The following is a 14159-nucleotide window of genomic DNA, read 5'->3' on the forward strand; positions in this document are numbered from 1 at the left end:
TTCAAAACTCTACTTTTTCCTTTCAAAAAGGCATCTCTAGACTCAATAAAGATTTTTATTAAAAAAGGGACACAATTTATCCAAAAGTCAACTTTTCAAACTAATTCAAGTAACTAAATTGCAGATAGAAAAATAAAAATAACGAGTGTTTTATTAGTTTTGCTGCTTATATAGCAATTTTACACAGGATATGTTAATTTTAATTCATTTTATTCCCATAAATCCATTCAATCCAACGTGAAATTGAAAGTTCAATTATCTCTGCTGCCATAATGTTAAAATGGTTAATTTTTAGGAAATTTTGCTTCCAATCAGTTGATGGGATCTTTCTCTCAGGGATCAATATCCAGCAGGAATCTCCTGAAGTCCAACAGAGGGAAATGCAAATTCCTGGACTGGGGGAAAAACATCCCAGCTCTGCTGGTGGCAGCCAGTACAAGGTGAACTGGCACCAACTGAAGCACAGGAAATTGCATTTAAATATAATAAACATTTCCACTGAGTGGTCAGGCACTGGACCAGGTTCCCTGTGAGACAGGTTGTGGAATCTTCACTTTAAATCAAAACTCAAGTGGGAATCATCCTCTGGAACCTTCTCACCCTGACCCTGCTTTGTTGTGGCTGGAACTGCACAATTTCCAGAGGCACCTTTATCCTCAGAGTTCTGTGAATCCAGCTACAAGTTGATATAAACCAGAGCAGCAAATGATTATTCATTTTTTCCCAGCAGACACCTCAGTTTCAGGATGTCTCTGTGGGTATTGTGGCCACCATGGGCTCCATCTCCCCCTGACCACCAAAACTCAGCAGGACAAGCCCCAAGGAGCTTGAATTAACCAAGCCACTATTTTTGCTTCATTACAAAGGTACCAAAACCAGTTTCATGCACCTTCCTCTAATCTAATTCCTCAGCTGAAAAACACAGCTTCAATAGTTCTGGCCAATTCAGAAATAACACATTTAAAAATATTCACTAAGTAAAGCTGAAGCCAAAACTGGCAACTGCAATTTGCTTGCAAATGTTGTGAGCAGAATAAGAGCCTAAAGGGAGTTATATCATGAAGAATTAATCACTTCCTCTAAGAAAGCAAACAGGGTCAAGAATCTGGCATTAAATTCACAGAGGATTTTTGGTGTTTCTAAATAAATTGTGTTGTTACTATTATTTACCCATATTTGCTTGTACAAGGACTCCATTGCTACAATCACAGCAGCATATGGGACAGCTCCCTATCTAGGATTTAATTTTTTCTTTCAAGCTAAACAGCCCATTTTACTGAACAATATTTGAAACAAGCCTGTGATGCTGATTTGCTGCTTACTGTTCTGATAAGCAACACATGAACATAAACATTTCAGATGCAGCCATGAAGTTATCCTGGTTTTGGCAATAAATCAAGACTCATTTATTATCCATTTTAACATAAACCCATACTACTTTTGCAGCACTTTTGTTTGCTGCTGGTGGCCTGTCCTCATTTTTACAGGTGAAATCTGGGTCAAGGATTCAGTTAGAATGCAATGGATCAGTTCTTTATTCCTTTGATTTAGAGCTCTGTATCCAAAACTTGGAAAGATGATCTGGATTCATATTTTAAGCCTAAATTCATTTCAGACAGCAACTGGAAAAAGACATGGACAAAATCCAACTTGTAAAATTTGGTGGAACCAGTTTATATTTGTGCCATTACCAGGATATAAAGTGAAAAGAGAATTTGCCCCTTTATTTCCCCCTTCCTTCCAAACATCCAACTGGTGACGTGGCAACATCACAGGAAATTTACTGTTCATACTCTTCTGCTCTCTTCTGAGAACTCTCAAGAGGTCCCAGGGCATTGCAACAATTTTTAAGCTGCAGCTCATGAACCCTAGATTATTACCCTTTCAGAAATGTGAGCTCTCATATGGAAAATGGGCTCAGAATTCCTGTCACCTTAATTAAACATGTTCTTGACATGTGGTCAAGCAGAATCAGCCTTCCTTGTGCATGAAAAAGCCCTGGTGGCTTCCAGGCTGAACATGTTCGCTGAAAAAATTAAGATATATTCTCCAAACAAAGAAATTTACCCAATTATAGCAATTATAACCAATTATAGCTAACTGCAATTTAAGACTAACACAGGATTTAGAAAGCTGGCATGCTCTCTCATGACCCCATGGTAATAGTACAAATTCGAAATTCTGTCACCAAAATAGACTCAGACCTCGCTGTCCACACAAGTACCAATGAAATGCTCACTTCTTGCAGCCTGTATAAAAACTGGCACATTGTGAAATCTTCCTTGAGCTGGCAAATGTATAAAGCTACTCAAAGTAACAAAGAACTGTTCATTAAATGAACCCTACTGATTTCTTTTCCATTTTTAATTACTGCCTATTCAGCCTACCTGGAATTGCTCCACTGGATACAAACCTGGATTTACAAGCATTGTAAATTGATTTTTAGATAAATAACACTCCAGGACTCGTAAGTTCCTATTTTGTTTGTGGAGAGATTTTGTCAGTCGGACACAAATGTCAAAATGACAACAGGCATTAGATGAAAAGGAAGAAATCAATTACAAAAAGCCGTCTATCCACCCCATTAGTACAATGTATGCCTGCAAATTCAGTGATCTTTTCAGCTCCCAGTTTTGCACATGGCTTGTCCAATTAATTGTTCTGTGTTCATTCACCTTAATTTTCCTCTTGCATGTGTTGCATTCAGTTAAGTTCTCTTTATCCATATACATCACATTTTTCATCAGCTGGCATGCTGGGTAATCATTGCCAATAAAAGGTTTTCTGCTGATTTCTGCACCATTTGTTCTCTTTGTTTCATTCAATACACTCAATCATTCTGTCTGTATGTCCATCCATTTGGTTGCTCATTTTTTGTTTGTAGCTTGCTGCTGCTGTTTCCATCTTGTTGCAATGAGGGGAAAAAACATCTGGGGAGGTGGGGATGCAATGAGGCCTCTCCAGGGCAGGCTGCCCAAAAGTTCTCTGCAAGAAAACTCTTCCAGAAGGCACACAGGCAGGACACAGGCAGGAAAAAATGCTGCATTTATGATCTTTAAACATCACTGTTTTGATGAAGTATGGGCACAGAGAGGCTGCATGGTTTCATCACAGGTGTTGGCTTTAAATTAGCATTAAATTGCCAATGGATTATAAAACCATGGAAATGCTAAATATGGAATAAAAAATTGTATATTTCAGAGATATTTTGGGTGTCAGAATAGCAACATTTGTGCCACTCAGGAGCACCTCTGAGCTCTTGGACACAGGCAGAAATGGAGCCAAAGGTCCATCTCCTCTCACAAGATTGGCAGCACAGTGGAAAAGAAGCAAAATGAGCTCCAAACAATCCAAAAGATCCAGAGATTTCTTTGATCCAGTGGAATATGCAAGTGACTCTTTGGCTTTATGAAACAGTCTCTGCTCCACACATTTTTCTTCTTTTATGCCATGCTCTCCTTAGCCCAGGAGGTGAGGCCAAGGAAATCATCAGTGCTCCAAGAAAGGAGAACTCTCCTTCAGGACACAAGTTGGCTCTGAGAGTGGCAACAGGCTGTTCACAACATTTTTATGGAGTGAGCAAGGTCAGGCCAGGCCAGGCCATCTGGGAGTGCCAGGACTGTCACTCTTGACACACATCCCTGCATTTTACCCTCTCACAGCTCCCCATTTACAGCACCGCGGATTTTCTCATTCAAGGCCTCGTCTTGCATGGATGAAGTTTTAGATCCTGGTATAACAAAGCTTGTGATTGACAGCCTATCCTAGAAATGCCTTAAGAAAAACTGTTTTGAAGATGAGAATGGCTCTTGACTGAAGCTTCTAACCTCTCTTTATGAGCTGCCTGGCAGCTTTTACTTGTGATTTATTTTCCCTATGGGTTCAAGTGAAGTAGGAAATACCAAACTGTAGTGGGCTACTTAAAACCATCATACCAAGAGAGGTACTATGGTTTATGTCACAGAATCACAGAATCACAGAATTTTCAAGACTGGAAGAGACCTATAAGATCATCTAGTCCAGCCGATGTTCTAACTGTTCAGCTAGATCATGGCAGCAAGTGCCACATCCAGTCTTTTTTTAAATTCTTCAAGGGATGATGCCTCTACCACCTCACTGGGTAAATGATTCCAGTTTCTGACCACTCTTTCTGTGAAGTATTTCCTTCTTACTTCTAACTTACATCTAGCTTGACGCAACTTGAGACTGTGTCCTCTTGTTCTATCCGTTGTCGCCCGGAGAAAGAGGCCGACCCCCAGCTCACTACAGCCACCCTTCAGGAAGTTGTAGAGAGTGATGAGGTCACCCCTTAGTCTCCTTTTCTCCAGGCTGAACAACCCCAGCTCCCTCAGTCGCTCTTCATATGGCTTGTGTTCCAAGCCCCTTATTAGTTTCGTTGCTCTCCTCTGGACACGCTCAAGTAACTCAACGTCCCTCCTAAAGTGAGGGGCCCAGAACTGGATACAGTACTCCAAGTGAGGCCTCACCAGTGCCGAGTACAGGGGAAGAATGACCTCTCTGTTCCTGCTGGCCATACCATTTCTGATACTGGCCAGGATGGCATTGGCCCTCTCTCATCCTCACCACTTACATTTCTGTAGTCATGAAATAGAAAAAATAATCCCCCAAACAGTAACAGAAACAAAAAAAAAAAATAAAAAACCCAAACAAACAACCCTTTTTGGTGCTGTTCCATGAATTTCACAACAAACAGTGAAGAATGACAGAAATCTGAAGAGTGGAACTCCTTCACTTTACCTCGTAACAATCTTGTGCTGAAGGAAGGGAGAAAGGTGCCAAGGAAAAATTTTGGACTGAGATTATGGAAGGAAAGTTCATAAGTAGCCACACGTTAAGAAGACAGGAAAAGCTAAGAGTTTTCTTTGAGCTAAGAAAATGGAAAACTACATTACAATTTGCAAACATGAATTATTATATCCCAAACATCCTCACTGCTTCAAGGTGTAGGAGAGCAGCATAATGGTGTGCTTCCCATAACACTTTTTTTGGTTTCCATTCTTTATACCACTGGGAATGAAGTAATAGCAAGAAACTAAACTTGTGATCATAACTATAAACTGTTCTTAATAAAACTGACAATTTTGGTTATGGAAATAATTTTGCTGCAGAGAAGAAGGGTTAGCATTGTATGATTGTCAAATTAAATGCTTTTCTTCTCCATTATGAGAGTAAAACATGTATGGATTTTTAAAGCTTGTCAGAGGCTTAGATATTATAACATCAGGCTTCAAACAGCTAAGTAGTTCAAGCAGCTGCAGAATTGCCTCTAAACTCTAACATACACTTACCAAGTGATAAAAATTACTGAATATATAATATCTCTTCATTCTTATCACATTTTAATAAAAGGCTTTGTGGTGGGAAATGCACTCAACTCAGCCACACTAATCTTATGTCAGTGATGGAGAAAGCTGCTCTCATAATTTTGATCTAAATACTCTGGGACATGATTCTGCTCCAATAAATTAGGTGTGAGCTGCAGCACCATAACTCAGAGCTTATACAACCAATGCCAGGTAAGAGGAAAACCCCAGGACTCCTCCTGTGGCTGCCACACTGGCTTGGAACTAAAGCTTATAACACAGCCACAAACATCTAATACTCTCTTATTTATTTCTGTGACTCAAACAAGAAAGGAGAAAAATCAGCTGACAATTTCATCCATCTCATCACCCTAGTTGTTTGCAATATATACTTCTGTACAATTAGGCAATTTGAAGTTACCACTTGCAAAATAATTCCATAGATACAACTTAGTGGTTCTCAATTGGCAGCTCTTAGAACAGCTGAAAGTAACAAACATTATTGGCCAAATAAAAAAACCCAAAGAAGCTTACAGTAATCAGGTTATTTTACACATAAAAAGAAGTTTTATCAGATATGGCATAAAACACACTAGAACTCATCTTCTCAAGACAGAAAAAGGAACCTTTACAAACACCTAAGTTAGTAAAACTAATTAAATCAGGTAGATTAACTCTCAAAAAGCCACCTAAACACGGGCAGGATGCAGCACAAACTGGGGGTACCTGATCAAACCATGAGACCAAGATTGAGGACCACCTCAAAGCCAAAAGAAGAGTGACTGTACTGTGCTACTTCATTGGAATATAACAAAATAAATATTTACTATACAGACAAAGGTCTGCACTGGGGAACAGATGCCCCTCAGAATCACAGTGTTCTGGAACCTTGAATATCCTTCACTCTCCTGACAGTCCTGCTGTGACTCTGAATGATCTCAGGTTCTCAAGATGAGGAAGAGTCACAGACTCACAATTTTATTTCCAGAAGGAAATTTCTGATTTTCTGTAAGTCAGGAATTCAGACTCCTCCAACAAAAATCAGGTTCATGATCCAGAAGAAAAAGAGCAACCCCAAGCCACAGAAAGGACAGCTTTTTATAAAAGAGGCACTGTATTCAAGTGAACTTACAGGAAGAGTGGATGCTTGGAAAGCTTTTTCTGCCTTCAGAGACCAGGTCTGGATCACCTGTGCAGTGCATTTCAGAGTTCATTACTCCATCTGGAAAGCAGCGGTAAAAGAAATCGGGACGCGGTCTACAAAAAACACCATGGATATTAAAAATACAAAAAAAAGCTGTAGTACCAAATAAACCTCACAGTGATTATTACATTTACTGCTTATCACACACATGCAGGCTACTCTTGCCTAGAGTGATCAGTTTTGCACAAAGTGTAATGACTCAAATTTTCACAGGTTTTGCTGAAACACCCAGCTCAGAACATCCAAAACTCAGCCACCAAAATCCAAACCAGCCTTGATGCTGTCTCAGTGCATTGAGCAAACCTCCCAGCTTCTCCTGAGCCTGCTGTGAGCTGGTCCTGTAGGTTAGGCTGGTGTCATACTGATCCTGAGCCAATAAACCATGTGGAGAAGAAAAGTGAATAATCACAGATTCAGAGACAAGCTGACAGCAAAATACTTGGCTTGGAGTGCAGGATAAATGAGCTTATTCCTGTCTAAAGAAGTGGGTGTATTCTTAATTATTTTAAAAGCACCCATCAAATAAAAGTGCCAAGTGCCATTACTGTCAGGGCACCAGCTCTGCAGCAGAGAGGGTTCATCAGAAACCAAACACAAATATTGCTTCCTCAATGCTGCAAAACATCCCAGCAACAAATCAGCACAGGACTGTGTTTACAGTGTATGAACTCAAGTCAATGTGTATTTTTCAGCTGAAATTATTAAAAATTTTGATAAAGAGACAAAAATTATCTAAAACATATTTTCTAAGCCCTTCATTCAAAATAATGCTTCCCTAAAGAAATGTTCTACTAAGGAATCCATTTACTGCCCAACTGCCAGGTTTGTTTTGCTGTGGATGCTGACGTCACCTGGACACAGAATCTGCTTCTCACAAAATGAACTGATTCCTGTTTAACCAGACAAGGGGCACTGGCATCTGAGCTCCCACATGCTGTGGCTCTCCTCTCCCATGCTGCCAATTTAATGAGCTGATTTCAGCTCCCACCACTCCTCCCAAAGCCCTCTCTTGTCTGGGTCTGCCAGCCAGCCAAACCAGCAGCAGAACACGGCCATGGATTCCTGCCACAGTGGGGTGTCACCTAATGAAGTTGTACAACACCTGTACAACTTGTCCAGGCCAAGGACAGCCCCACAGGGCCCCTCTGACTCCACGTGCTCTGGAGCAGCAGCTCTCTATTTATTGGGACTTGCTGCAGCTGCCAGTCTGTCTCCATTCCTCTCAAGTGAAACCCATCATTTAGAGCATGACAGACTTACCTTCCCACTATTAATTTAATAGTATTTGTGCAGACACCATTCAGGGCTAGAGCCAAGGAAACAGCTACAAAACACAATGAACAAAGAGAACAATAATAACCCAAGTACCAAGCAATAAACTGCAGCATTACAGCATTTGATTTACAGACTTAAACCATTACTGGGCTGAAAACTGAATGATCTTTTTTTTAACCTACTGTTTTTATTGTTAACCAGACTAAGGAGAGACCTCAGAGCATTGTAATAATCATTATTTAGTTTGTTCTTATTTCCTTACACAAAGCCAGTTTTCCTACCATGCCATTTGCACATGCATAAGTCAATAAATGGGAAAAAATTAGAGAATGAAGTACTGTGGTTTGGAATTTTTGAGTTTTGTAATTTACCAGATTAAACTCTCATGCTCTTTATGTCAAGCAGAATCCCTGTATAGACCAATACACAAGATATATTGATATATCTACACATACATGTAGATATATGTGTACATATATGTGTGTGTAAGTGTGATACAATTAAACACTTCACTTCCATGTTAAAGCATTGCCTTTGGCCAAAATTACAATTGGATGACTTTATTTCTCTTTCAAAAGGATTTGGATGTTTTGATTAAATATTTCAGTGGTTTTCCCTCAGGTTTGCTCCCATGATTAACAATTTTCTTCTGATAAAATTGGAGAACAAGAAGGAACTGTCATACTAGGTGAGAATTAATCATCTCTTCTATTTGTGCTTGCATGCCAAGTCCCCAGACTTTCCAAAGAACCTAATCTCAAGCCTGTGGAGATCTTTGCCTTGATTTCACTGGCACTTGGATCCTGCACATACACACATTTTACATTAAAAATTACTTAATTTTGCAGTCCACACCGTAGCTCCCTGTTGCAAACCAGGAGCCAATGAATTTTATTTCCCATCAGAAAAAAAATTATCAGGCAAATGTCTGATTTCCAGCAGAACATTTACAGTAATACAGCTTTGATTATGACAGCCACTGAGCTATTTTCTCCTTGGGCTGCTGCCCCAGATGCTGCACTTCAGCAGCACTCATCCTGTCTCCATAAAACCTTTGCCTGAGGATATTACAGATCATAAAATGTGTTATAATGTTATATTTTTTTACAGTTAAAAAAAGGAAAAAAGTGGGACCTTCATCAAAGCAAAAATAAGGGTTTTCTCAGAATGTAACAATAGATGCCAGGAAAAATGAAAGAACAAGTCAATCCTGGAGACACCCATGCTGTTAAATAAACTCTTCTTTCAACATCTGTGTTCACACTGACCACTCAATTCCATGCTCTGTTTGCCCCTGCCATTGTTTTGTCTCAGTTTTTATGGAAATTGCATGGGAAAATTTTCCATAAAATCAAATGCAGATGACCAGCAATGCCACAGCACTACACTGCCCTTCTTAAAAAACATATCTGCTTTTGAAAACAGGCAGTAAAATTCAGTTGCTTTGTTGAGTTTTGTCTTGATTATTCCTTGTACACCTGACTGAGCTCTGCCTTCACTGTTGCACATTCCTTACACTGGCAAGCCAAGCATCAAGTGAGAGTATGAATGTAGAATGATAAAACAAAATAAATCTATTTGTTCTGCTCTTGTTTCATTTAAGAAAGATCCCTATTGCCCATCTAAAGTCATATAATCCAGTCAGTGAGAGATTTAGAACTCCCAGGGGAAGGCTTAAGGACACCTAAATTAACTCCTCCCTTACTCCAGGTGCATTGAATCCCTTTCTCTCTATTAATGGCTATATGAGGGGCAAAGAATTTTCATCTCTTTTTCACCTTTTCTCCCCTCCATGCATCATGCTTAAAGAAATCCACCTTTTGGGGGACTCCCTGATCATTCTTTATGGACATTCTGTGCCAGATCTCAGCAAACCAGAGGCTCACCACCCCTAATGAACCTTCACATCACCAGACACTGAATTTTATTAGAGTACAGTGCACCTGAACTGGTAAATAAGTGGCAAATAAGCCACAAGAAGTTCCACACTATGGCACAAACTGAACAGAACATCAAGGTTGGTGTTTCCTTAGTCTGGGCAGCAAGGGGAATGCTGGGGAAGCCGGGAACTTTTCTTCTAGATGTTATAGAGGGAATAACAGAAGGAAAAATAGCAGGAAAAAATAAATAAAGTCTTCTTAGAAGAAAAAGGTGAAAGTAAGTGATGGAGGAACTGAGCCTAAGCTCCTTTCCTACTTACACAACAGGGAGGGAGGCTCAGAACTGACTGTGTGTGTTTCATGAATGAGGAGTTATTTCCACTGAATGGACTTGTCAGGGAGGCATCACTGTAAGACATTTCAGAACTTACAACAAATGACTGGCAGCAGTCAAAACAAACCTAGGATCATTTCACACTTGTGTGAGAGCAACTAGAGAAAGAATAATCTATGGAAATTAAGCCTTGTCTAAAAATTTTTTTTCCAATTACACAGTGCCATTTACATCCTACCTAGTTAAAGCAAGGCTGAGTATTGCTCTAATTTTACCATGTAAGGGGCAATAAATAAAGTGCAAATTAGCCAGTAAAACAGAATTTCAGAATTATGAATATTTCAAACACAAGGCAAACAAAAACATTTGCAGTTCTTATGCTTCAAGATATCCCTTGGCAGTGAAAGTGCTTGAATCAATATTGGTCTCTGAAAATTATTTATATATATATATATAAAGGATCTAAGTACATACCACTGTAAGATTTCAAGAGATAGGCACAGCCAGAATTAGCTGGAACAACTTAAAACTTACCCTTTTCATTGTCCTCTGCTCCAATTTCCTGCCTACAGCAGTAATTAGACCTAACCCATAGCACAGCCACTACTGCTCACAGTCCAGGATTAAGTGCACAGCTAATTCCATTGGCAGTTAAGGATGAAACAACAGCTTCTAATTAGAAAAACTGAGCCAAGAGCATGGATTTTGCAATGGGTAACAGTAAATTGCAGGAGAAGATCAGAGAAAACAATGAGAGGAGTAATTTTCTACCCTAAGCAGCTGAGCTGCACAGGACTTTCCAGTCAAAGCCTTGATTTAGAATAGCTGCAAGTAAGAGGTAAGTAATAGATTGGGTGTGACAGAAAAAATATACATCTGAGGAGTCTCTCAGATGGACCTGTCTTTGCTGATCAAATTCCAGTCCTTGCTGGCTAAATGGTGGAATTCAGGCACAGAATTTGTACCTCTACAAACTCACATAAACCCAAAGGCTTCTGTAAGATGCCCTGGAACTGCACTGAAAATTACTATAATGGGCTGTAATGGAGACAGGTTTTCTTCAAGGCTTGAACTACACTTGGAATCAATCTCTGAGAGCCATCAGACACTTTTCCACCTTGAAGAATGACATACATTACCTAAGAAAGCCTCTTTAATTTCGGTCTTGTCTGTTCGACGGATTATTTTCACCACGAAAATGACTGCGAGCGGCGTGAGGAAGGAAATTGCCTGTGAGAGATAACAAACACCATGAGTGAGAGCATCAATTCCTTCTCTGCCCCACTGATTAATAATTAGCTGCAGCTAGCTCCATTTAAACTGAATGATCTTTATCAAACTCCTGACCTTAAGCAAAGTGGGATGATTTGTCTTTGCAACTCCAGGGTGACGAGCACATTAATATTCCAATATAGCCCTCAGCTATAATTGATTTGTAATTGCCCAGAGATGCATTTGAAATGTCAGCTCCTCCAATAAAAAAGTAACAGTCCCTAAGGTCCACAAAATTCCAAAATACAGATTTTGGACATTTTTTCCTCAGGGTGCATTGCTGAGGAAGGCAGCCCACCCACCTGGGCTCAGTACACCCCTACTCAGACAGCAGCACCAACCTCTTCGAATTTTAAAATTCTCTTTATCTTTCTTTTTGTTTTCTTTTCAACTGTCATGCTTGAATGCATTGGGAAGATTGTGCCTTTATGATTCTTTTGTTTACAAATGTTCAGATGTGGAGCAAACTGCTTTATTTTGTTCAAACTCAGAAAAACAACATCTGAGAATCTACAGGTTTAGTCACTGGTTAAACAGAATATCCTGTAATTGTCAGTGCTGAAGGACAGGAATCCTCCTACCAGGAACCTGAAATGGCATCTGTGCCTCAGTGCACACATTTTATTCTCTTTAAAAAAAGTTAATATTACTGGTTGAGGTTTGGGTTTGTTTGTTTGTTTGTTTTAACAAGGCAAAAATTAAGCTGTAAATGGCACAAGGGGTGCCAGGTCTTAAGTAAGATTATGCTTTCTTTACTGAAGTTGAACTGGGCCTTACTCTTAAATAGCCTCAGTGACAGAAAAACCAGACCAGACAGATATGTTATGGCAAAAATCTTCTTTTTATGCCACAGATTAATCCCAGTCCTCACTTTATGATTTTAGCCAATCTGAGTAGGAAACAACACGAGAGTAGAATATGTTTGTGATTTTGGCTGTGCATCTTGCACCAGATTGTCCTTGCCTGCATATCCAAAATACTAACTCAGTCAACCATGCAGATTAAAACAAAGGCTGGAGTCTGTTCTCCTTTTCTACATTTAGGAAGGCAGGCACCAGAATTTGTGCAAAAAGAGGAGTCACTTCCATTTAAAATCTCCCCCTAAGTATGTGTGAAATTCAAGTTTGGATGCCAATGCCACATTACTGCTCCAGAAATATTCACTTCTCTCTCTCCTCATCAACAATTTAATTTCTGCTTTCAGACACAGTGTGAAATAAAAAAAAAAAAAAAAAAAACTGAAGCAAATCCGAGAATTTGTAGTTTCATTCTTAAAAATAAAGACTGCCACCAGGAAAAAAAAAAGATGAAAAATATCAGCATTCCAGACTGAAGAACATGCAGAAATACAGCCAAGGCTGACAGGCTCATAGTGGTGGTTTAATGGAGTCAGAAATCTTTTGAACAAACAGGAGCATCAGAAATTATCAACAAAGAATAGCATTCAAGTGGCAGCTTGCTCCAAACCACTTCCCCATCCATCTTCAGAAATCTGGTAAAACTGCAGATTTCCTCATATTTTACAAGCATGTGAATTTTTTAGGGAGATGAACTATTCATGTCCATGGTGTACTGCTGCTCCTTACACAAAAGCATTAGCTGGAAGGTGCTCTTTATTCTGCAGCAAAATGCACACACAAAGAAATTTTGGCTTGTGACAGACTCCTTTTATTTATTTTGCAAAAAAGTTTTTCTATGGCTCATATCTAAAACAGATTTGGCAACATTCTAATGAGCAATACTCTCCTCAGATGCATCTCAGCAATGTTTCCTTTCCCAGCAGTGAAATATTCCTGCCTTGCCAGGCTTTTGTGAAACATGGACAAAATCTCTGTCATTTATTATTCATCCTGGCAATGCTGAAGTTACAGGGACACAATCCCACTTTTCCAAGGGAAAGCTGGCAGTTACCTGCACTTTGCAAGACAAGGAATATCCTTTGATAGACACAGAGCCAGGCTCAGCTCTTCCCAGATTTTGCTCCCCATGCAGAAATCATCTTTGTCTAATTTGGATGTGCATTCACAACGTTTCTATTGAATTCAAGTCTCTCATAGCAAATAAAATAATCCACTAAATCATAAAGTCATACAGATTGCTTTCTGATAAGCCATGGCCATAATTTCAATATTGGAGTACGGTGGTGGCAACAAATTCTTTCCATAATGAGCAATGATAGAGTAGGATTTTTCTTCTTTTAAATTAAAAAAATAAGAAAAATATATAGAAATTACCCATATTTCTTAATTTAAGAAGCTGTTGATTGTTTAAAATCTGAACCAGAAAGAGAATACAGACCATGCAAATGTTACTGACACAGAGTTGCCTCAAAGTTCCACCACCACAAACTTTGCCAAAATCTGGAGCTATGGGAACATATTAAATGGGAATATTATTATGGGAATATATTATAACTATATCCCAGAATTGTGCTTCCCAGTGCCTTATTCCCCTGGGGAATAAGAGCATGGATTAATGATTATCCCAACTGGCTTCAAAACTCATTTCCCCTCTGCAGCAAAACCCTGTGCAATGATTCACTCTTGGTTCTTGAATTATTCTGTTACAAACACATCTGAGGAACCATGTAGGAAAGCAATGCTGAGCATGAGCAAAAACCACACCATTAAACTCAGTCTTTCCCAGCACAACAATTTAATGTTTGGCTTGGGGGTTGTTTTGTTTATTTGTTATTTGATTTTTGGTTTTTAAGTTTTTTGCACAGCTGTCTTCTGTTTCAGGAAAAACATATATTTTCTTCCATCCAAGATTAAAAAGTCCAAAATAGAGCTGCTTCTTAATGCAATATAAACAAAATGTTTCTTGTTTATAAAGGCAAATTTAAAAATCAGGCCTTCAGCCTCTGCCTT

At 39.2% G+C, this 14159-nt stretch overlaps 1 protein-coding gene across 1 annotated transcript in view; it reads right to left on the minus strand.

Moving 5' to 3' along the window:
- PLPP4 (phospholipid phosphatase 4) overlaps positions 1–14159 on the minus strand; it is a 48178-nt gene that overhangs the window by 17463 nt on the left and 16556 nt on the right. Inside the window, exons 3-5 of the mRNA XM_059477296.1 lie at positions 11157–11247; positions 7789–7852; positions 6457–6581 (exon numbers count right to left, since the gene is read on the minus strand). Coding sequence (XP_059333279.1) covers positions 6457–6581; positions 7789–7852; positions 11157–11247 — 280 coding nt within the window. The remainder of the gene's footprint in view (positions 1–6456; positions 6582–7788; positions 7853–11156; positions 11248–14159) is intronic.

The sequence above is a fragment of the Ammospiza nelsoni genome, chromosome 8 (assembly GCF_027579445.1).
Source record: "Ammospiza nelsoni isolate bAmmNel1 chromosome 8, bAmmNel1.pri, whole genome shotgun sequence".
Taxonomy (NCBI): Eukaryota; Metazoa; Chordata; class Aves; order Passeriformes; family Passerellidae; genus Ammospiza; species Ammospiza nelsoni.